This window comes from Carcharodon carcharias, chromosome 1 (genome assembly GCF_017639515.1).
Source record: "Carcharodon carcharias isolate sCarCar2 chromosome 1, sCarCar2.pri, whole genome shotgun sequence".
NCBI lineage: Eukaryota > Metazoa > Chordata > Chondrichthyes > Lamniformes > Lamnidae > Carcharodon > Carcharodon carcharias.
Window position 1 is genome coordinate 162,278,654 of NC_054467.1, and position 23,411 is coordinate 162,302,064.

The window sequence follows — 23,411 nt, forward strand, 5'->3', positions numbered from 1 at the left end:
TCCTAAAGGACATAGCTGCTAGACTGGGTCTGCGGCAGGTGGTGAGGGAACCAACAAGAGGGAAAAACATACCTGGTGAAGATGAGATCAGGTATGTTTTTCCCTCTTGTTGGTTCCCTCACCACCTGCCTGTCACAGATGGATCTGTCCATGACAGTATCAGTTGGAGTGACTGCTGCACAGTCCTCCTGGATACCCTCCATCATGTTGTGTGGCACTACTACTGTGCTAAATGGGATAGATTTTGAACAGATCTAGCAACTCAAGACTGGGCATCCATGAGGATCCTCAATGATGGGAGAGCCCAGCACATAAGTGCAAAAGATAAGGCTGAAGCATTTGCAACAGTCTTCAACCAGAAGTGCCAAGTGGATGATGCATGTCGACCTCCTGAGGTTCCCAGCATCACAGATGCCAATCTTCAGTCAATTCGATTCACTCCACTTGATATCAAGAAAAGGCTAAGGGCATTGGATTCTGCAAACACTATGGGCCCTAACAATATTCTGGCAATAATACTGAAGACTTGTGTTCCAGAGCTTGCCATGCCCCTAGCCAAGCTGTTCCAGTACAGCTACGACACTGGCGTCTACCCAGCAATGTGGAAAATTGCCCAGATATGTCCTGTACACAAAATAAAAGCGGACAAAACCAAACCAGCCAATTACCACCCCATCACTCTACTCTCGGTCATCAGTAAAGTGATGGAAGGGGTCATCAACAGTGCTATCAAGTGACACTTGTTTAGCAATAACCTGCTCACTGACACTCAGTTTGGGATTCGCCAGGACCACTCAGCTCTTGATCTCATTGCAGCCTTCACTCAAACATGGACAAAAGAGCTGAAATCCAGATTTGAGGTGAGAGTGATGGCCCTTAACATCAAGGCAGTCTTTGACCGAGTGTGGCATCAAGGAGGCCTAGCAAAATTGGAGTCAATGGGAATCAGGGGGAAAACTTTCCATTGGTTGGAGTCATACCTAGCACAAAGGAAAATGATTGTGGTTTTTGAAGGTCAATCATCTCAGCTCCAGATTTCCTTGGGGTAGTGTCCTAGGCCCAACCATCTTCAGCTGCTTTGTCAATGACCTAGCATTCGAAACAAAACAGATGAACTGATAACGCAAAGATAAATAAATAAGTATGATCAGATAACCATTACAGAGACATGGCTACAGGATGACATAGATTGGGACCTGAATATTGAAGGGTACGTGACACTTAGGAAGGGCAGAAAGTTAGGAAATGGTGGCTCTGTTAATTAATTATAGTATTGGCACATTAGAGAGGAATGACCTAAGTTCAGGAAACCAGGATGTAGTTGAGAAGATTGGCTGGCTAACAGGAAGCAGAGAGTAGGCATAAATTGGTCTTTTTCAGGTTGGCAAGATGTAACAAGTGGTTTGCACAGGGATTAGTGCTGGCACCTCCACTGTTTACAATTCATATAAAGGACATAGATGAAGGGGTGGATGGGATGGTTGCCAAATTTGCTGATGATACAAAGATAGGTAGGAAAGTAAGTTGTGAAGAGGACATAAGGAGGCTACAAAAAGATATAGATAGGTTAAGTGGGTGGGCAAAGATCTTGCAAATAGAGTATAATGTGGAAAAATGTGAAATTGTCCATTTTGGCAGGAAGAATAAGAGAGGCATTTTATCTAAATAGTGAGAGATTGCAGAGCTCTGAGATGCAGAGGAATCCGGGTGTCTTAGTGCATGAATCGCAAAAGGCTAGTATGCAGGTACAGCAAGTAATTAGGGAAGTTAATAGAATGTTGTAACATTCATGCCACACAAGTGCCAGGCAATGACCATCTTCAACGAGAGAGAATCTAACCATCTCCCCTTGACATTCAATGGCATTATTGTCACCAAATGCCCCACTATCAACATCCTGGGGGGTTACCATTAACAGGAAACTGAACTGAACTAGCCAGATAAATCCTGTCGTTTCAAGAGCAGGTCAGAGGCTAGGGATCCTGTGGCGAGTAACTCATCTCCTGACTCCCCAAAACCTGTCCAGCAAGTACAAGGCACAAGTCAAGAATGTTATGGAATACTCTCCACTTGCCTAGATGAGTGCAACTCCAACAACAGTCAAGAAACTTGACACTATCCGGGACAAAGTTGCCCGCTTGCTTAGCACCACCTCCACAAACATTCACTCACTCCACTACTGACGCACAGTAGCAGCAGTGTGTACCAATTACAAGATGCACTGCAGGAACTCACCAAGGCTCCTTAGACAGCACCTTCCAAACCCACAACAACTCCGTCTAGAAGGCAAGGTCAGCAGACACATGGGAACACCACCACTTGGCCTTTCCTGTCAAGCCACATCACCAATATATATTCCTTCACTGTCGCTGGGTCATAATCCTGGAATTCCCTCCTTAACAGCACTGCACATCGCATGCACTGCAATGGTTCAAGATGGCAGCTCACCATCACCTTCTCAAGGGCAATAAGGAATTGGTAATAAATGCTGGCCTAGCCAGCAACGCCCACATCCCATGAATGAATAGAAAAAAGAATCCCCCACTGTGCTCTGGCCATCTATAATTCCTTGCCCACTTACATTCCAAGATAGATTGTTGGAGAAGTAAGCCAGAAGAAGAAAAGTACATAAAGTGCTTCAAAATCAACTTGAATGTGTGGAATTGATAGAAAATAAGTTGTGTCTTGGCTATTTTTTAATTATGCTTGATGTGAATAAGGGTGATTTCTCTGAGGTAACAGAGGGCCTCTGATTCTCGAGGAGCTATAGCCAGCATGAGTTCAGTACTTTCTGAAAAAATGTAGAGGGAGGAGTTAAAAATAGGACTTTAGATAGTTGTTATTTGGTGTAATTGTGGAAGAGAGATTCCCTTCCACTAGTTTTCCTCTTGGATAATAAGGAAATGTCCTTAATGAAATCCTTAGAGATGCCTATGGTGCCTTTTAATTTTGCTGACCTGGCTGGAATAAACAATCAGAACAAGTACCACGAAAAGCATACAGTCAGACTTATATTTGTACATTGTAATTGGGTTTGCAGAATTTGGAGCATGTACCTTTATTGTTTTTAAATGAACTTAATCTGTTTCTAAATTAAATTTTGTCTTTAAACTTGCTAGGTATCAACCAGATTCACTCTATGCAAAACAAAAATGCTCTTCAGAAAGACAGAAGCTCACAGCTGAGGAAGATGGTGAATTGGATGAAAATGAATCAGATTCCCATACGACCATGCTGAAAAATCAAGACTTCAGCTGTTCATCATTGCTGAATCCCTCCATGATCCCAACAGAACAAACATCAACTGTAGTATATGGTTGTGTTGGGCTTATAGGTAAAATTTGGAAATATTTTTCATTTTGAACAGTCATGTTATTTCTTTATGTGGTCTCCAGGAAATGTAGCACTAATTTGTCACACTGTTCCGTCAAAATTAGAGATTTTAAATCATTTTGGATCAAGCCAAGCTTAAAAAACAAACTAATGGATTCTTGAAATCGAGGCATGGGGTTTCGCCTTGAAGACAATTGCTAGTATGCAGAGGGTAAGAAAAAAGGTTGGAAGCAGGTTCCACTGAAACTCCATCTTATAAAGAGGAATCTGGGGAAATTGTAGTGAAGGAGCAGGCCGTATCTCTTTCACTCACCCTCCTCCCCACCCCCTCCCATGTCTAGGGATTGATTATATAGGAAGGTGGAGGAATTATGGTGTTCCTGTGTTTTCATAACAAATTTCCACTTGGTATATTGTCTGATGATCTCAGTTGAACTCTGTCTTCTGGGAGTCAGTACACATTCCATTATGGACCTTGAAGGCCCCAAAATGCTAATGTTAATTGACCCTAGAGGGACATAAGTACACCTAGAGCCCTATGCCTCTACACCTTTGTGGAAAGAAGATAAAAAATGCTAAAAAATCTGCTACGTCTGATAAGGCCCACTGGAATATACTAACCTTCTCTCCATGAGGTGGAGACCCAGCAGAAATGTGGTCCACCCCATTTTCCTGACCTCCCCAGCAATTAACAGGTTCAGAATGGAATTTTGCACCCTGTTGGGTTCATGGTCACTAGTTTAGTTGGACTAATGAATCCAGGTTGCATGTTTGTTTCAGGATGACTGAGTTGGTACCATAGACATAGCAGATCAGTAGACAGTTCTTATATAAAACACATTCTTTTTATTTACAAAGGAATTCAGCAGCTACACTTTAGTTGTACTTACAACTAAAACCCTGTCTCTACAGACTTTTACTCTAGATTACTAACTACTACTGACTACAGACTAATAAAGTAGCCTGCGCTACTCTATCATTGGATAAGATCATGTGATCTTCTATTATAACATTCTTCTTAAAGGTATATTACACATCAGATTACCATATTCCTCCCCATTTACTCAAAATATTTTACAGTTGCAATTACAATTTTTTTCAAAATATCAAATTATTTATACAGATAAGTAATTTACAAATTCGGTCTTTCTGGGGTTTCCTTATGTGAGTAGAACATCTCAGCTCTACAGCTTCAGATGTTTTGTTAGGAACCTGCTTTTCTGATGTTGTCCGAACATCAGGTTCTTTGGTGGGCACCTGCAACTCTGTTTCCTCAATTCTTGCAGGTACAACCGATCCTTCAAACGCATCTGTACTCAGTTGAGTTTTGTCAACAGGAGATGTTGACGCAGTCATGAACACTGGAGGAATCATTTCCTGATACTTTGTTTCTCTCCTCCTTATATGCTCTATATCTCTGTGTATGATTCGGTCTTCTACTTTCACAAGGTAAGAAAGAAGTCCAGTAACTTCACTTATTTCACCTGATAACCACTTAGGTCCTTCACCAAAATATACTGTCTCTCCTACAGTAAACTTCCTGTCACAACTATGCCAATCGTGTACAATTTTCTGACTTCCTGTCTCCTTTCCACCTTCCCCCCTAAATTTGGCATTACTAAGCTCAATCTCATTCTGAGATGGTGATTTATCAACAATTCCACAGGTGTAACACCTGTTGTCATGTGAGGGATGGTTCTATGATGGGGGAAAAAAACATACTAACTTGGCTGCTCTGGAGTCTCCAGTTAATTTCATCATACCATTTTTGAATGTTTAAGCCACTGTCTCGGCCAGTCCATTCGAAGAAGGGTGGTATGATGAAATTTTTACATGAGTAATACCTTTGAGGCTGATAAACCGTTGAAATTCAGCACTTGTAAATATAATGCCGTGTCTGATATGACTACTTCTGGTAGTCTGTTGATGGCGAAACTTTATCATAGCTTGTCAATTGTAGCAGATGTTGGTGACTTTACTTCATACATGTCCATCCATTTTGAGTGAGCATCAACAATAAGGACAAATATTGTTCCCATAAAAGGTCTCACATAGTCAATATGCAATCGCACCCATGGCCTTCCTGGCCACTCCCATGGGTGTGACGGAGCTGCTGGAGGTAACTTTTGTGCTTGCTGACACTGCATATAACTTTTTGTTAAGCTCTCTATTTCTCCATCCATTCCAGGCTACTATAGATAGCTGCGTGCTATGGTCTTCATTCAGGAAATAACTGGATGTGCACTATGCAATTCAGTTAACAAGGGCTTTCATCCTTTTGGAGGAACAATTACTCTAGCTCCCCACAATAAGATAACCAGCCAGGATGGTATCTCATATCTTCTGTGAAAATACGGTTTCATTTCGTCAGAATCCTGTTCTTGTGACCAACTATGAAAAACTTGTTCTCGCTCTTTGGATAAGACTCGGTCTCGACTTCTCCGCTCTCTAACCTGTCTAGCACTTACGAGTGATGAATTTAATAAGTTCAATAATAAAATGAGTTCTTGAGGAACTGGAACACCCTCATGGTTTTCTTTCAAAGGCAATGACTGAGTGTGTCAGCGTTTGCAATCTGATCTCTAAGCCTGTGGATGAAAGGATACTCATACGCTGCCAGAATCAATGATATTATTTGTGCTTCTTTGTCTTCTTTCGAGGGGCTTTCTTCTTTCTGACACTGACTTTATTTTCGGTCTTTTTGACTTATTGGCCAGACTGCTCTCAGATGCAAGCTCGTCTTGAGTGAACTCAATGGTTGAGTCTCCCAGAATTTCATCATTTGTCTGCTTTTTGGAAAATTCTGCAGCTTTTGTCTCCAAAGCCTTTTTAGCTTCATGCACTGCTTCTTCAGCTCTTTCATCTTTTTTTTGCATTGGTGTACTGCCTCCTGGAAAATTAAGCAGTAATGTTTTCTCTGCCAACTCATCCTTCATTTTACTCAGAGAAATGCAGAACTCGTTCTGTTTCTCTTCAGTTACAAACTTAGACAGGAAAGAAACTGGTAGTGTGTGAAGGCTTTTCAGCAGGTTTTCACTTTTCTATCGAACGTTGTTCACCTCGACCCGGACTCTGTCCTTCAGGATGGTCTCTCCTAGTTCTTTTTGCTGTCCTACCATGCTTTTGCTTAAAACACCCTGCATTTCTTTAGGTTGTTGAGTCTTTATACACTCCTTTTCCAAAACGGGAACATTTTCAGCTTCCTTTTGGAATCTCTGTCACAAATCAAGGTTGATTTCCCTCAGCCTATTTCATCCTAATAGGCTTGGTCCTCTGCCTTTAATATCAACACCGATAGCTTTGCTGATTGGCCTCTGTACTGTACACTAGCCCTGCTTATTCCTTTGACTTTGATGTCATTTATATAAACGACATAGATGACTATGTGGGGGGTACAACTAGTAAGTTTGCGGATGACACAAAGATTGGCCGGGTGGTTAACAGTGAAGTTGAGTGTCTTGGGCTACAGGAAGATATAGACGGGATGGTCAAATGGGCAGATAAGTGGTAGATGGCATTTAACCCTGAAAAGTGTGAGGTGATGCACTTTGGAAGGAGTAATTTGACAAGGAAGTATTCAATGAACGGCAAGACACTAGGAAATTCTGAGGAACAAAAGGACCTTGGTGTGTGTGTCCATAGATCCCTGAAGGCGGAGGGGCATGTTAGTGGGGTAGTGAAAAAGGCATATGGGACACTTGCCTTTATCAATCAAGGCATAAATTACAAAAGTAGGGAGGTCATGTTGGAGTTGTATAGAACCTTGGTGAGGCCACAGCTGGAGTACTGTGTGCAGTTCTGGTCGCCACATTATAGGAAGGATGTAATTGCACTGGAGGGGGTGCAGAGGAGATTCACCAGGATGTTGCCTGGGATGAAACATTTAAGCTATGAAGAGAGGTTTGATGGACTTGGGTTGTTTTCATTGGAGCGGAAAAGACTGAGAGGCAACCTGATCGGGGTGTACAAGATTGTGATTGTGGCATGGACAGGGTGGATCGGGAGCAGCTGTTCCCCTTAGTTGAAAGGTCAGTCACAAGGGGACGTAAGTTCAAGGTGAGGGGCAGGAGGTTTAGGGGGGATGTGAGGAAAAACTTTTTTACCCAGAGGGTGGTGACGGTCTGGAATGCGCTGCCTGGGAGGGTGGTGGAAGCAGGTTGCCTCACATCCTTTAAAAAGTACCTGGATGAGCACTTGGCACGTCATAACATTCAAGGCTATGGGCCAAGTGCTGGTAAATAGGATTAGGTAGATAGGTTAGGTGTTTCTCATGTGTCGGTGCAGACTCGATGGGCCGAAGGGCCTCTTCTGTGATTCTGTGATGTCTTCTCCAGTGTAAGTTTTCAATTTGGCATCTGTTTCTTACAAATTTTATTCACATTCCCCATGATTCAGTTTTTTAAAGGCTTGCTCACTTATCACCATAGCAGAAGCTCCATTTTGGTAGGCCTATTATTCACCCTCACAGTTACATAGATTGGTTCTGCTCTTCCTACCTTTAAATTACATAACAAATAAATATCTGAATCTGTTACTTCAGTCTCTTCTATGTTATGAATCTCATGGGGTTTTTTCTTTTGATTAAAAATCTGCCTGATTCTATCCTTCCCATGTCTCGTAAGGTGTCCGTTTCGATGGCAGTAAAAACATTTGACTTCTTTAAACTTCCATTCATTACAAGGTTGTCTGCTTCCACCTCTACTGCCATTATTCCATATTTTTGCTGCAAAGTCATTTTTAAAAATTTGCCTGTAAGCTTTGGCTGCTTCTCACTTCTCATCAGTACATTTTCACGCCCTTTTTGGTTGGGGCACCCTGCTCAACGTGGAGGACGGCACCATTTTTCCTCCCTGTATGGCTTTCGAGTCGCTCGCTTCCATAGCCAGCGCTATTTCCTAAACCTTCTGAAAATTCAAGTTTGTTTCAGAAAAGTAATCTCTTCCGAATTGAATCTTCATTTATACCTCACACCAAACGATATCTAAGCATTTAATTTATAGATATACCAAACTTGCAATATTCTGTTAACTGTTTTAGACTTGCCACAAAACAAGCAACTGTCTCCTCTGGGGCTGTATTTCTTGAGTTAAATTTGAACTGTTGCATTGTTACCGAGGGCTTGGGCTGGTAATGATTCTTCACAAGGTTCACTGGATCATCAAAATCTTTTGAATTCGGGGCACCGGGTGTCATGAAACTTCAGATAAGTCTTACTCCCACATGTGGATAAGAGGATCATGTGCTTCTTCTCCTCCCCCACAACGTCATTAGCTTGGAAAGAAAACATGAGGCATTCAACATAATGATACCAATCATCCACCACTGGGCTGAAAGGATCAATTCTTCCAAACTGCAACATGCTTTGAGGGGACTGCTTCAACAATTAGGACGGAAATTCTACTTACAATTACTGTGCGAGGTAGGGCCCAATTTTGGTTCACTTGATTTCCTTCCTCGCTTTTCTTGCGTTTTTTTAATTCGTCGCCAATTTGTTGGACCCTTGGACACTAGTTTAGTTGGAGTAATGGATCCGGGTTGCACGCTTGTTTCAGGATGACTGAGTTGGTACCATAGACATAGCAGATCAGTAGACAGTACTTATGTAGAACACATTGTATTTATTTACAAAGAAACTCCACAGCTACACTTCTGTACTGACAAGTGTCTCTACATTACAGACTTTTACTCTAGACTACTAACTACTACAGACTACTAATGTAGCCCATGCTACTCTTGTCATTGGATAATAAGATTATGTGCTCTTCTATTATAACATTTTTCTTAAAGGTATATTACACATCAGATTACCATAGGCCCTTAAATGTTTTAAAAGTTTCAATCATTCTTTACTAACTTGGCTTGATTCAATCAGATTTAAAACCTGTCAGGGTGCTGTAACGGTTTTCCAGCACTCCTTCAGGTAGGTACCATTAATGCACCCTCAAAGATTTATGCTTTACAACCAACCATGCAGCCTTCCCGGGAAATAACCAGCTTGTACACCTTTTACACATGAGTATACTTAAGGCCCACACAAACAATTTTTTTCCTCAGGGAGATGCTACAAATGGTCAAGGTGAAAAAGCAGTCATAGAAGATTCTGGTCCAAAGCAAATTTTGATGACAGTCATTTGTATAGCTGGGTGGGCTACATAAGCAGCTGACACCCCAGTCCAATTCAATCTGCCCTTCAATTTTTAACTAAAAAATGTTAAAGACTGGACTGTATCAAACTTAAAGAAAAAGCATACAATTGTGCAAAGATGGGTGGCAGGTCAGAAAATTGGACAGAATATAAAGAATGGCAAAGAATGACATAGGCCTGGATTTTTCCTATGGCGGGCAGGCTGGGCAGGAGTGGGCATGGAGCTGCCTTGGGGAGATTGAATAGATTGTAAAATATGTTAATAAATGAAGTAAAAATTTATTTAAACTTTTCCCCTCATGTGACATGTTTGTGAAGTTGGGAAAGTTTATTTATTTATTTTTTAAAAGCTTCAGGAAACCTCATCCCGCCCCTGGATGAGGTTTCCTGAAAAATGTGAAGACCTTAAGTTTGGACGGGCAGCATTCTAAAGTATTTTAATTAATCCCTTAATGGTCTTACTAGGCCCTTAACATTTCAGTGGGCACGCAGCCGACTCTAGTTTGCGCCTGCCGAACGAAATATCGCGATGACATCAGGATGCATGCCGACGTCATTGTGCATCATTTTACGCGTCGCCATATCTGGCCCACCCCACATGCCGACCAGAAGGTTCAGCCCATAAAGATTAATAAGGGGACAAAATTAGAGTACAAGAGAAAGATAGCTGTAAATATAAAGATGGATAGCATGAGTTTCTACAGAAAAGAGTTAACAAAATGAGAATTGGTCCTATAGAAAGTGAGTTTGGGGAATTAATAATGGAAAGTAATGAGAGGGCAGATGATTGAACAGATATGTTGCATTGGTTTTCACTGTAATGAATACAAGTAACTTCCCAGAAATAGCTGTAAATCAGGAAATGGAAGGGACGGAAGAACTCAGGAAAATTATAATCACCAGAGAAGTGGTATTGAGCAAATTGCTGGAGCTGCAGGCTGACAAATCTCTAGGCCTGATGGACTTCATCCTAGGATCATGAAAGAACTGGCTAGTGAAGCAGTTGATGCATTGGTTTTAATTTTCAAAAATTCCCCAGATTCAGGGAAGCTTCCATTAGATTGGAAAATAGCAAACGTAACTCCATTATTCAAAAAGGGAGGAAGACAGGAAGGGGAAGACTACAGGCCAGTTAGCTTAAGATCTGTCATAGGGGAAGTATTTGAAGCTGTTACTAAAGATGTCATATCAGGGCCCTTAGAAAAATTTAAGGCAATCAGGCAGAGACAAACATGGGCCAGAACTTTATGTCCCGCAGGCAGTTTTGCCCCCGACCCGAACAGGCGTAAGATCGCACGAGATTACTTGCATGATATTTCGTTCGGGCGTGTGTAAAGTTCAGAAGAGCACCCACCGACAATTAAATGGGCAATTGAGCTCATTTATGGCTCAATTATAAGTGATTTTTAGTGGCCCATTCAACCTTATGGTTGGCGGATGGGCCAGTCGGCCAGGCGGGCTTTACATTTTTGGCAAAACCTTATCCAAGGGTGGGATGAAATCTCCATTAGGATTTAAAATAAAAAGAAATATCGGAGAACTTTTTTATGAGGTATGCTTTCAGGTGCTTGATTGTGCTCTCAAGGACATTTTTTTGCAGCATTTTTGTGCTTTCTTTTATTATTTGGAGGTCTGCTGCTCCCTGGGGCTGCCTTGAGGGAGCTCTGTGGAAGCACCTGCTGTGACATTGGTGCCCGACCTCTTCCCAACCCCCAACAGTTGTGCTGAGCCTTTCTCAGGGCACATTTCACGCTGGCTGACTGTTAATTGGCCAGTTAACATGAAATCGTTGCCGGGGGCCGATCGCGGTTGGGGGACGGTTTCCGATCCACTCCCAGGCCAGCCAATCGCGCATGCCAGACAAGCACAAAATTCAGGCCAGGTTTTGTGATAGGGAAATCATAGCCTGAATGTTCAGCTCGGCAAGCGGGGGCAGGGCCCGCTCGCCAAGGTGTAAAACAACGTGTGGTGACGTCAAGCGTGCGTCCTGACATCACCGCGCATCATTTAGATCTTCAGTTTGGCCTATTAAGGCCATTTAATTATCAATTAAACTAATAAACTGATCTGCCATCCAACCTTAAGGTTGGTGGGCAGGCGAGGAGCCCAGGCGGCCTTCACATTTTTCATGGAACCTCATCCACGGGTGGGATGAGGTTTCATGAAGGGTTTATAAATCAAATAAATTTTTTCATTCAAGTTCATTGACATGTCCCAGCTCATGTGACACTGTCATATGAGGGGACGTCTTAAAAATTTTTTCTTTATTAAAATTTTTGTAACTTAAACTAATCTCCCTGAGGCAACTCTGTGCCTCAGGGAGATTTCTGCACTCTTCAGTGCGCATGTGCGGAAGAGCGCAGGCCCCGATTCCGGGATCCCCCCAGCCCACACAGGGAGCGCTCAGTACTTCCGGGCGCACATCACGCTAGGCAGGCCTTAATTGGCCCGCCCACATAAACTGGCGGCACGGACCCGATCGGGGCACCAATTGGGTCTGTGCCTCACCCCCACCTGACCCACACAGCCCCGCCAACGAAGGGAATGTTCTCCCCCATGTTTAATCAATTTATTAGAGTTCTTTGAAAGAGTTACATGTGCTGTGGATAAAGGGTAACTTGTGGATGTACTGTACTTAGATTTCCAGAAGGCATCGATAAAATGCCAGGTTATTGCCGAAAGTAAAAGCTCATAGTGTAGGGGGTAACATATTGGCCTGAATTGAAGATTGGCTAGCTAACAGAAAACAGTCGGCATAAATGGGTCTTTTTCAGGTTGGCAGGATGTAACGAATGGTGTGCCACAGGGATCAGTGCTGGGGCCAACTTTTTACAATTTATGTAAATAACTTGGATGAAGGGACCGAAGGAATGGTTGCTAAATTTGCTGGCAACATAAAGGTAGACAGGAAAGTAAGTTGTGAAGAGGACATAATATAAATATAATGTGGGAAAATATGAAATTATCCATTTTGGCAGGAAAAATAAAAAAGAAGCTTGTTATCTAAGTGGTGGAAGATTGCAGAGCTCTGAGATTCAAAGGGATCTGGGTGTCCTAGTGAATGACTCACAAAAGGCTAATATACAGGCACAGCAAGTAATTAGTACAGCTAATAGAATGTTATTGTTTATTGCGAGAGAAATTGAGTATAAAAGTAGGGAGGTTATGCTTCAGTTGTACAGGGCACTGGTGAGACCACATCTGGCGTACAGATGTGTACAGTATTGGTCTCCTTACTTAAAGAAAGATGTGTTAGAAGCAGTTCAGGGAAGGCCTACCAGGCTAATACCAGGAATGGGCAGGTTGTCTTATGAGGAAAGGTTGGACAGGTTAAACTTGTATCCACTAGAGTTTAGAAGAATTTGAGGTGACTTGATCGAAACATTTAAGATCCTGAGGGGCCTTGACAGAGTGGATGTGGAGAGGATGGTTCCTCTTGTAGGAGTATCTAGAACTAGGAGTCATGGTTTAAAAATGAGGGATCGTTCATTTAAGATAGAGATGAGGATAATTTTTTTCTCTGAGGGTGGAGAGCTAGATAGATTCTTGCTTGGCAAAGGGGTGAAAGGTTACCGGGGTTAGGCAGGAGGTTACAATCATATCAGCCATGATCTTATTGAATGGCAGAGCAGGCTTGAAGGGCTGAGTGGCCTGCTCCTGCTCCTAGTTTGTATTTTTGTAATTTTTTGCCGAAACTGTACAATTCCCTGTGGAACATTTAAATTGGAGAAAATGATTGATCCACTTCAGGATGGATTACCTTACTCCGGCAAAGGTTTGGGACTTTTAGACAATACTCATGCGGTTTTAACTGGCACGGGCTGTACGGATGTCTTTCAACATATAAACAGAGGAATTTCCCAAAGAAGCATAAGAACCCCTCTTGACACAGGGAACAAAGGCAGAAGATCCACCCACATTTCCAAACCGAAATTTAAGGGTATGATCCAACTTGGATCTGAACCTTGGTTGAGTGAGATCCAGCCCATATTTGGTCATGGTCCATGCCTCCCCAGCATAAATGGAACATTCATCCTTTCCAGCACTGAGAATTTTGGGCCATAGTTTGATCCCAACTTTCTTTGGTTTATTTTTACTACATTGTCTGCATGGTTTAGCATTTTATTGGCTTTGATTGCTGCTATGCATTGCCTATGTTGAAGATGTTGAATATTGGTCTTTCTTCGATTTCACCTTTGGATATTTCAGTGTTAATTCATGGAGTACGTGTGTTGCCTGCTTATCCTTCCTATGAACATTCATATCTTCCTGGCATTTTTTTTTATTCCACCCTACCCTGGACACAATCTTGCCAAAAGTTGGCAAACATTTCAAATCAGTTTTGAAACATTATAAAGGCTGAAATTATATTTTCCACAATATGCAGCCATTTAACTGTAGGTGGGACTCATCTTTAAATTTGAATTCTTAGCTTTAATACTTTACCTCATTAGGTTCACTGCCAGAAACAAAGCCAGAGTTGTACTGGGAGCTTAGGTTAACTGCAAATAATTAGAATCCACTAAATTGCACCAAGTCAGCTCCGTGTGCTTTGAATTAATTGTGCCCTTAAAACCACACATTTTGGGCACCAATGTTAGAGGTTGCATAATCAGAACCTAGGAGTCTAAGACCATCATGCTTCATACCTTGAGTATTCTTTGTACTCTATTTAGTTCTGGTTGCCAAGTCACAAGGGAAACATCACATTACCTGGCAGTGGTGGAGAAAGAAACCACAAGGCTGTTTTTTTTAAATCATCAGAGGACTGAGTCATGAGGGAATATTATAAAGTCTTGGATTCATTAGCCTTGAAGGGAAGCAAAGGAGACAGGGGGTCATTATAAGGTGTATGATACTAAATCAATTAGAAAAGGTTAAGCTGGAAGGTTTTTCTTTTACCAAGCGGGGACTGAAGGACAAGGAGACCCAGGTACATGCTGTTAAAAGCCAAATTCAGTACTGATATCTGGGAGCACTTCTTCACAAAATAAGTAATACCTGCTAGCTAATTCAAGGAGATAATTAGATGCTGTTATAGGTAGACTGAAGCTCTATGGAAAGATGAATTTAATGGTCTTTTGTACTTCTAGAGCAGGAAAAAAATTGAATCATTCAGTGTAGAGTATTGTTACCATATAACTGCAGCAGTAATTTTGACAGTTACTACAGCTGTACATTGAGTTAAAAAAAAACTTCACTGAAACATCATGCAAGGCAGTTACTGAGGGTTGGATCTGATTAAGTGAAGAAAACTCTTTTGGTGAAATTATTTTTTCCAATCCAGATACAGTGTTTATTTTTCATGAAGTACCCAGTCACTAATGCCATCCATAATTAGCAGCTTTAGGAGAATCCTTTTGGGAGAATTTATAAACCAAGAATTAACCTGGCTTTCACTGAGTTTGCAGCCATTATTGCCTCTCCAGACATGCCATTGCAAACAACTTCCACATATTGAGCTAGTGATTTGGATCAACACTGTTACAGCACCAACTGCAACAGCAGTGGATGTTGCTGCAATCAACTTCCATGCTATGGCTGTTTCAGGCTCCAGGAGGATGTTGTGTAACACTTCACTGTCAAAAGGATGACTATTCCACCACCTCCAAGAGGAAACAGGTAGATACAATTCCCAAGATCAGCAGAGATGCAAAGTTTTTATGGTATGACCACATTCTGTATGTGCTTAGAGTAGTTGACTATGTATTTGTAGAAAATAGCAACCCTCAACACAACTAACCAGCAATATTTGCAAGGGATACCATGTCATTGTGCAGATTGCAACATACAGCATTAAGTAATGTAAGTAACTGCTACCTTTTCGGATGAGTTTGGGCTGGCTATTTTGGAATAAAGAGATCTTTTGAACAAAATGAAAGAACTATATCCTTGGATCCATGACTGTATTCTGAAGAAATGCAAGGGGGAATTTTAACGCCCCCAGCTGATGTATTTGCAGGCAGGGAGTACATAAAATAAAACGGATGGCTAGTCCACTGCCTTCCCATGCACTCCCGAGCTGTTCCCCATATTAAGGCAGATAAGGCATCAGCCAGCTGACCCGCCCTTAGGCCTATTGAGGCCCTTGACTGGCCAGTAACGGCCTCATTCAGCCTCCGCTGCAATGATACATGCAGCTAGGGAAGGCGATACGAAGGCCAGCCCACAAATTTTGCATCTTGGGCTAAAAGGCAGGTGGGGGGGGGTACCTCCTTTGGGGGTTTCCCTGTGCCCATTTGGGGCATGCCCACCCAAGAGTGTAGTCCCTTCTTGTGCCCCCTCCCCACCCCGGCATTGAAAATCTGACCCCCAAGACCTCTCCCCCACCCCAGGGTCACCAATCCCTCTCCGACCAAAAACCCCTGTAAGTCTGGTCTCCATGGATCTCCTTCTGTGGACTCCCTCGTAGTCCCAGCAGCAGCCAACTACTGTTTTCTGGCACTAGTGGGACAATTCACCTGCCGGTCAATCAGATTGGCCAGCAGTTCTTGAGGGTGAGACTTCCTTTCCCTGAGGGTCAGAAGTCCTACTTTTACCTTGTTAATGCCTTCCCCCAATGTATTATCGCATCGGGCAGCCCTTTTTAAAGTTGGTGAGCTGCTGTCCGTCTTCTCTACCCCCGTAAGATTCACCTCATGGTTGCTGCCATTTCTATGCAATCCACTGACCCACCTCCAGTGACCCCAGTGAGCACAGGAACTGCAAAATGTACCAGCCAACACAAAACACTTGTCATCCTAAAACAAAGGTTCCATTCTGCTGTATGGTGCTGTTTGTAAATAATACATCAGGATACTTCAAGACAAAGATATTTTCAGAAATTAAGTAATGCCTTTGAAGCTCAGGGACCACATGGTTAAAACTCCATGTTTCCATTAACTTGGATATATCTCAAAGTACTGATGGTAGGATTTTGGAGTGCATGACTAGGATTTAGCTGTTAATTAGGCAGCACTACTGAGGACAGCAATTTCTAAACCTTTTCGGTCACTAAATTGAAACAGGACAAATCAATGAATAATAGAAATAGCTGTGCTGGTGGACTAAGTTGCACTAGTGTAGTAGGCCAATTTGACAAGAAGTGTGCCATGTGTTTTAGATTGTAAATCCTGCTAATTACGAACAATGAAACCAGGTAACATATGGAAGTGAGATTGAGAGTATTCCAAAGGATCAAGACATTAAGGAGATATATGAGGGAACTGAAAATGGGTTTTAATATCAAGAATTTATGTCTAGATTTCAACTCCCAGGAGTTGTGTGGGCAGGGGTGAAGGAAGTTGGCAAATCCTCTGTCGCCTTGCAGTGTGAAGTCCAGGAAATTTTAACTCCTAGGCTTCATTTGTAGTTGGAAGTTACGTCTCCCACCCAAACCCAATGGGAAGTCCTACTGGACCAGCAGGTAGGAGTGAGATGTCAGGTGACAGGAGGCCACCTTTCAGGAAGCTAAAGAATCAGCCCCCTGCAATCACGTGAGCACACTGTCACCCATGCGAAGTTGGTGTAGTCAAGACCCAGAGCAGTTTGAGTGCGTCCAGCAAGGCTATCTGCAGTCTCCTCCACAGTAAATCAGCAGTCTTCCACCAGACATACTGCAGCCACAGAGGAAGGGCAACCTGAATAATAAATCAAGACTTTCCACATCGTTAGAAGAATGCGTGAAAGGGATCAGATAAAATCACCTAGCAAATTATATTGAGTATGGGGAATTGACTCCTATTCAGGGGAACAAAATGGTTTGTTGTATAATTGGATGCTTTATTGGATAAAGATGCTAACAGAAAGATTTTTGCAGGTGTTTTTTATTGTGGAATGTTGGCCATGCAGATGCTGTAATGTGGTTTCTCAGATGGATGTAATGGTGAATTCAGGGTGGAGTTTATGCAGGCACTCTCAGATAGCCCTATGGAGTGAGGGATTTCAGGATGTATCCTCCTGCAACGGCCTCTGAGATCCTGGTGACGATGCCTGTGCCCTCTTGATGGCAGTGTTATGGAGGATGCAGCACACCACCCTCAAACTTGGGACACCTGCTTTGGCATGTATGGGAGGGCTTTCTCTCTCTCTCTCTCTCTCTCTCTCTCTCTCTCCTCCCCCCCCCCCCCCCGCCGCCGCCGCCAACCAAGTAGCCTAGGCATGGAATCATTGCTTCAACATGCTAATGGTCTGCTTCATGATCCTCCTGGTGGCTCCATGGCTCTTGTTCTACGCCATCTGCAGTGGAGGACTGAGGTTTGGTAGTGATGGTGGTGGTCGGGGGATGGGGGAGGGGGAGGAATGTCATCAGCCATGGCCTTTGTTCCCAAGCAGCCAACTTCTGGCTGATCTTGGAGGCACGAAGACAGAGGGAATAGAAGACAGCTTCAGGATGAAGGTATTGTGTTGCTGCTAGAATAGTGAGCATTTATAGTTTGTACATGGTTGCGCATAAACTGTGTATTAACTGACTGGTAGCTCTTGCGGTTCCTATACCTCTCCCCATTGATATGGTGGGCCTGCAGAGCCAAATGCATGCAGTTCATGGCTTCCTGCACTACCAGGAGGTTCAATTTCCTGACAGAGTCGCGTGCTCTCTCAACATGATTCACAATGCTGAACAAAAGCAATAAAATCACCTCTTCTGGCATGCATCATCTCCTAGGTGTATTAACAAATGGTATACTGGGTGATGTTGCAAATGTCACCCAGTTCCACCTGAAAAAATCAAGAGGCACAGAAGTTTTTTAAAATTTATCAAGGGAAATGGGCTTCACTGGCTAGGCCAGCGTTTATTGTCCATCCCTAATTGTCCTTGAGAAGGTGGTGGTGAGCTGCCTTCTTGAACCGCTGCAGTCCATGTGGTGTAGGTACATCCACAGTGCTGCTAGGGAGTTCCAGAAATTTGACCCAGCAACATTGAAGGAACGGTGATATATTTCCAAGTTAGGATGGTGAGTGGCTTGGAGGGGAACTTCCAGGTGGTGGTGTTCCCATGTATCTGCTGCCCTGTCCTTCTAGATGATGGTGGTTGTGGGTTTGGAAGTTCAGTGCCACTGTCAGCTTTCAGGCCTTTGGTAGCGCCACCTTCTCCCTGATGCAAGACTCCAGGTTGTGTTGAAGGAAATGGCAGAGTTTTATGACGGCTGTGATAACCTGAGGTGCAAAACACCTTTAAGAGAATGCGAGCAGATTGAGCACATGACTGTATGACTCAATGACTATGTAGCGCAGGCTACAATGTTAATCAGTAGTTTAGAATAGGGTCTGGCTGGAGGAGCACGTATGTGTTAGTGCTCTGTTACTTGTGTAAATAACCAGCATGTGCTTCATCTAATATTAGTCTCTGCGTCTGCAGTATATTGTTTGCCAACTCACCAACCAGTAGATAGGCGTGCAGCTGTGTTTGCAAGCAAAGCGACCTGACAGAAGGAACATAATAACTGACAACTAGGCAAAACACGACCAGTTGACAACACCAAGGAAAGCCGTGAAAATTCCACTTAAGTGAATCAGCCGTACCTTGCAGGCCAATTGTAAGTACAACCGTCCTCACCATAGTTGTCAAAGTTATCCCTCTCCAATATGCCACAGTTTGGTCATATCAACTTGTTTGATCAGACCACCAATGACTGGTCACATTATATTGAATGCCTCACATTCTCCTTTTTTGGCCAACGACATATCGGGGGAGGAGACGAGGCGGGCAATCCTCTTATTGACATGTGGCAGTAAAACATACGGCCTAATTCATGGTCTAAAGGCCGTTATTTACTCACCACACAACTTAAAAATGGGTAAAACAGAGTCAATCTATGTGACATTGGAAGTCAAAGGAAAACCCATCTGAATGGAGGTGGATACAGGGGCATCCACAACAGTTACAGGGGAACATACATCCAAATATCTGAATGGAGGAGGCCACTCACTAAATTTGGAAAATTCAGATGCTAAATTAAAGACGTAGACTGGTGAAGACATACAAGTAGGAGGCATATGCAATGTTCCAGTACAGTATGGAAGCTTGTCTGTTAATTTACCCCTGATAGTGGTAGCAGGGGAGGGTCCAAGTTTACTTGGTTGAAACTGGCTTAAGGAAATAAAATTGGAGTGGACTGAGATTTTTCAACTTAGAATGAAAGATTTGCAAGAATTATTACAGAAATATTCCCCTGTGTTCAGGGAAGAGCTCAGGAAGATTCAGGGGCTGCAAACTAAAATCCACTTGGATCCTGGAGCAACTCCCAGATATTTGAAGGCGAGGCCAGTCCTCTATGCTTTACGAGAGAACATTAGTGTTGAATTAGACAGGCTGGAAAGGTTGGGAGTCTTACAACATGTACAGTTTTCTGAATGGACAGCACCCATAGTTCCAGTACTAAAGCCTGACCAGAGTATGTGAATATGCGGGGACTACAAATTGATCGTTAACAAAGTGTCCAGACTTGACAGGCACCCTGTACCGAAAATGGATGAATTGTACTTCAAGCTGGCAGGGGGAACCGCATATACAAAACTCGACATGAGCCACACTCACCATCAAGTCGAGCTAGGAAAGGCCTCTCGGGATTTTGTGACTATCAACACACATAGTGGGTTGTATCAATATACCAGGTTCCCTTTTGGAGTCTCATCGGTTTATGCCATATTCCAGCGGACTATGGAAAATTTACTTCAAGGTCTACCCCATGTAGTGGTTTATCTCGATGATGTCCTAAAAGCAGGACCAACTGATGAACACATGGCTAACCTGGAAGAGATATTAAAGTGTTTCTCACAAGCCAGAGTATGTTTGAAAAGAGAAAAATGTATCTTCCAAACAAAAGAAGTGGTTTACCTGGGTCATAAGTTCGACTTGCAGGGCCTTCACCCAGTAGATGACAAGGTGAGAGCTATTCGTGAGGCGCCAGCACCAAAAAATACCATAGAACTCAAGTCCTTCTTGGGAATGGTTAACTACTATGGCCATTTTCTCCAAAATTTGTCAACAGTACTGGCTCCGTTATAAGGGTTACTCGAAAAACTACAGGTGGACTTGGCAAGTTCCACAACGACAGGTTTTTACAACTGTAAAGCAGTTGCTACATTCATCAGCCCTGTTGGTACATTTCAACCCAAAGGAAGAATTAATTTTAACCTGCAATGCATCCCCTTACGGAGTAGGGGCAGTACTCTCCCACCAGATGGCGGATGGCTCCAAACAGCCCTTTGGTTACGTCTCAAGAACACTGTGTGGCAGAATGAAGATTCTCACAAATAGAGAAAGAAGGCTTATCCATTGTATTTGGCGTTAAAAAGTTCCACCAATTCATCCATGGTTGCCACTTCACCATTTTATTCAATCACAATCCACTACTAGGCTTGTTTGGGGAAGATAAGGCAATACCACCAATTGCCTTGGCACGCATCCACAGGCGGGCACTGATTCTCGCTGCTTACGAATATACTTTTATCCACCTGCCGGGAAGCCAGATTGCAAATATCGACGTGCTGAGCTGATTACTTCTAAAAGACAGCAATGTGAATGTCCCCATCCCTCAACAACTTGTCTTGTTATTAAACTTTCTGGATTCATCACCAGTATATGCCAGATAAATAAGAGAGTAGACAGACCACAATCCAGTTTTATCTCATGTCAGGGAACAAGTTTTGCAGGGGTAGTCTAACAAGCCAAAGTCAGATGAAATGAAGCCCTATTTTAATAGGACATACGAGCTCACCTGCCAGGATGGCATCTTGCTGTGCGGGGCAAGGGTCAGGAGCGTTGGGGTGCTGCTAATTTTGCGCAATGTCCTCTGTCAAATTGGAACAGGACTCCTCCATGCACCTGGATAATGACAGGAGGCTGGTTGGGAGGCCTGTCAAGGCACCAAGCATCCCAGTGTGCATGTTTATCAGCATTCTCCTGCATGTCGCCTGATTGAAATCCTTATCTGAGTTCCCTGCAACAGAACTCACCTATGACCTCGATCTCGGGAGACTGGCAAAGAAGCTATCATTACCCCCTGGCTTGGCTACAGCGTTCATGCCTATGTCTCACAACATGCAAATCCCAACTCTGTAGTAGCTTCTGAAGTTCATACCATGCCAGTATCTGAGCATGTGACAGATCATTGGAGGTTGGTGCAACTCTCTCTCTTATGCCCGAGGCTGCTGTGGCTGGCCAGGTGGCAGTTCTTAAGTATCTGAAAGGATAAAATAAATAGGAGAGGTGGGGAGAGTTAGGTGAGTCCTGAATGCTCAGGACTGCTGATGGGTGAGCTATGGCAGTGTGGTGCACTGAGCAATATGAGAGCTTGGTTCTGCGGTGGGAATGAGATGTCATTTGAGGATGGATTCACTCACATAGGCAAGGTCAGTAAACTTCTTCCGGCACTGTTGCCACATTCCAGGCGATGGCCTCCCTGGCCTTCTGGTCCCATTCCCTTTGAAGGGCATGCCCTTAATGTCTCCTGGCCCCCATTCAGCCATGGAAGCATAGTGTCTCTCCACCTGTCCGTGACTAAGGCCTCAGGCACTGCACCTATGAACTGTGTAGCCCTCTCCCTGCCCCAATCCCCTATTTCTATTCTTTCCAATTGTGTCAGTGACAATTAGCAACAACCTCCTTTCATTCAGTGCAGCTTCCAATAAGAAAGGCAGACTGCCTTTCAGTGCTGGAAACTAGCCAGTACATGTGCTAGCTTCCTATGCTGTTAGGCACTTTGTTATATGTATGGTTAACCAACAGCATGGGTTGTACAGGCTGCAGGCTAAAATGATGGAAATGAGGAGTAAACATGAAGTGGGTGTGCTGCCTGCTTTAACAAGAATGGGTGCAAGTGGATCACAAATCATAACCGCACCCCGCCCGCCCTCACACCCTGAAAATGGCCTTAAATAATATTTTAAGCCAAATGTTTCACATTTTGCCATCGAATTTGTCAGCTTTTACTGGGGAGATGGTGGTGGAGTGGTAATGTCACAGAACTAGGAATCCAGAGGCCCAGCTCTTGAGACATGGGTGCAAATCACAGCAGCTGGTGCAATTTTAAAAATTTAATTCACCTGGAATTGAAAAAGCTAGTGTCAGTATTCATTCATGGGATGTGTGCATCGCTAACTATGCCAGCATTTATTGCCCATTCCTAATTGCCCTTGAGAAGATGGTGGTGAGCTGCCTTGCACCGTTGCAGTACATGTGGTGTAGGTACACCCACAGTGCCTGATAGTGGTGGACAGGCTTTGGGGAGTCAGGAGGTGAGTTACTCCCCGTAGAATTCCAAGCCTCTGACCTCTTATAGCCACTGTATTTATATGGCTGGTTCAATTCAGTTTCTGGTCAATGGTAACCCCCAAGATGTTGAAAGTGGGGAGATTCAGAGATGATGATGCCTTTGTTGGAGCTGGTCATTGCCTGGCACTTGTGTGGTGAAAGTGTTACTTGCCACATATCAGCCCAAGCTTGGATATTGTCCAAGGTCTTGCTGCATTTGGGCATGGACCACTTCAGTATCTGAGGAGTCGCGAATGGTGCTGAACATTGTGCAATCATCAGCGAACATCCCCACTTCTGATCTTATAATGAAAGGAGGGTCATTGATTAGGCAGCTGAAGATGGTTGGGCCTGAGGATCTCCTGCAGTGATGTCCTGGAACTGAGATGATTGACCTCCAACAACCACAACCATCTTCCTTTGAGCTAGGTATGACTCAACCAGTGGAGAGTTTTCCTCCCAATTCTCATTGACTCCAGTTTTGATAGCACTCCTTGATGTTACACTAGGTCACATGCAGCCTTGATGTCAAGGGCAGTCACTTTCACCGCACCTTGGAAGTTCAGCTCTTTTGTGCATGTATGAACCAAGGCTGTAATGCGGAACCCAAACTGAGCATCAGTGAGCTTACATTGCTACGCTCAGACATTGAAGGAAAATGGCTGTTCTCTGTTAACTAGCAGGTAAAATGCTGATGGC

The 23,411-nt window shown here is 43.4% G+C and overlaps 1 protein-coding gene across 1 annotated transcript in view; it reads left to right on the forward strand.

The window, feature by feature from the left end:
* slc7a2 (solute carrier family 7 member 2) overlaps nt 1-23,411 on the forward strand; it is a 198,697-nt gene that overhangs the window by 158,398 nt on the left and 16,888 nt on the right. Inside the window, exon 9 of the mRNA XM_041191056.1 lies at nt 3,120-3,334. Coding sequence (XP_041046990.1) covers nt 3,120-3,334 — 215 coding nt within the window. The remainder of the gene's footprint in view (nt 1-3,119; nt 3,335-23,411) is intronic.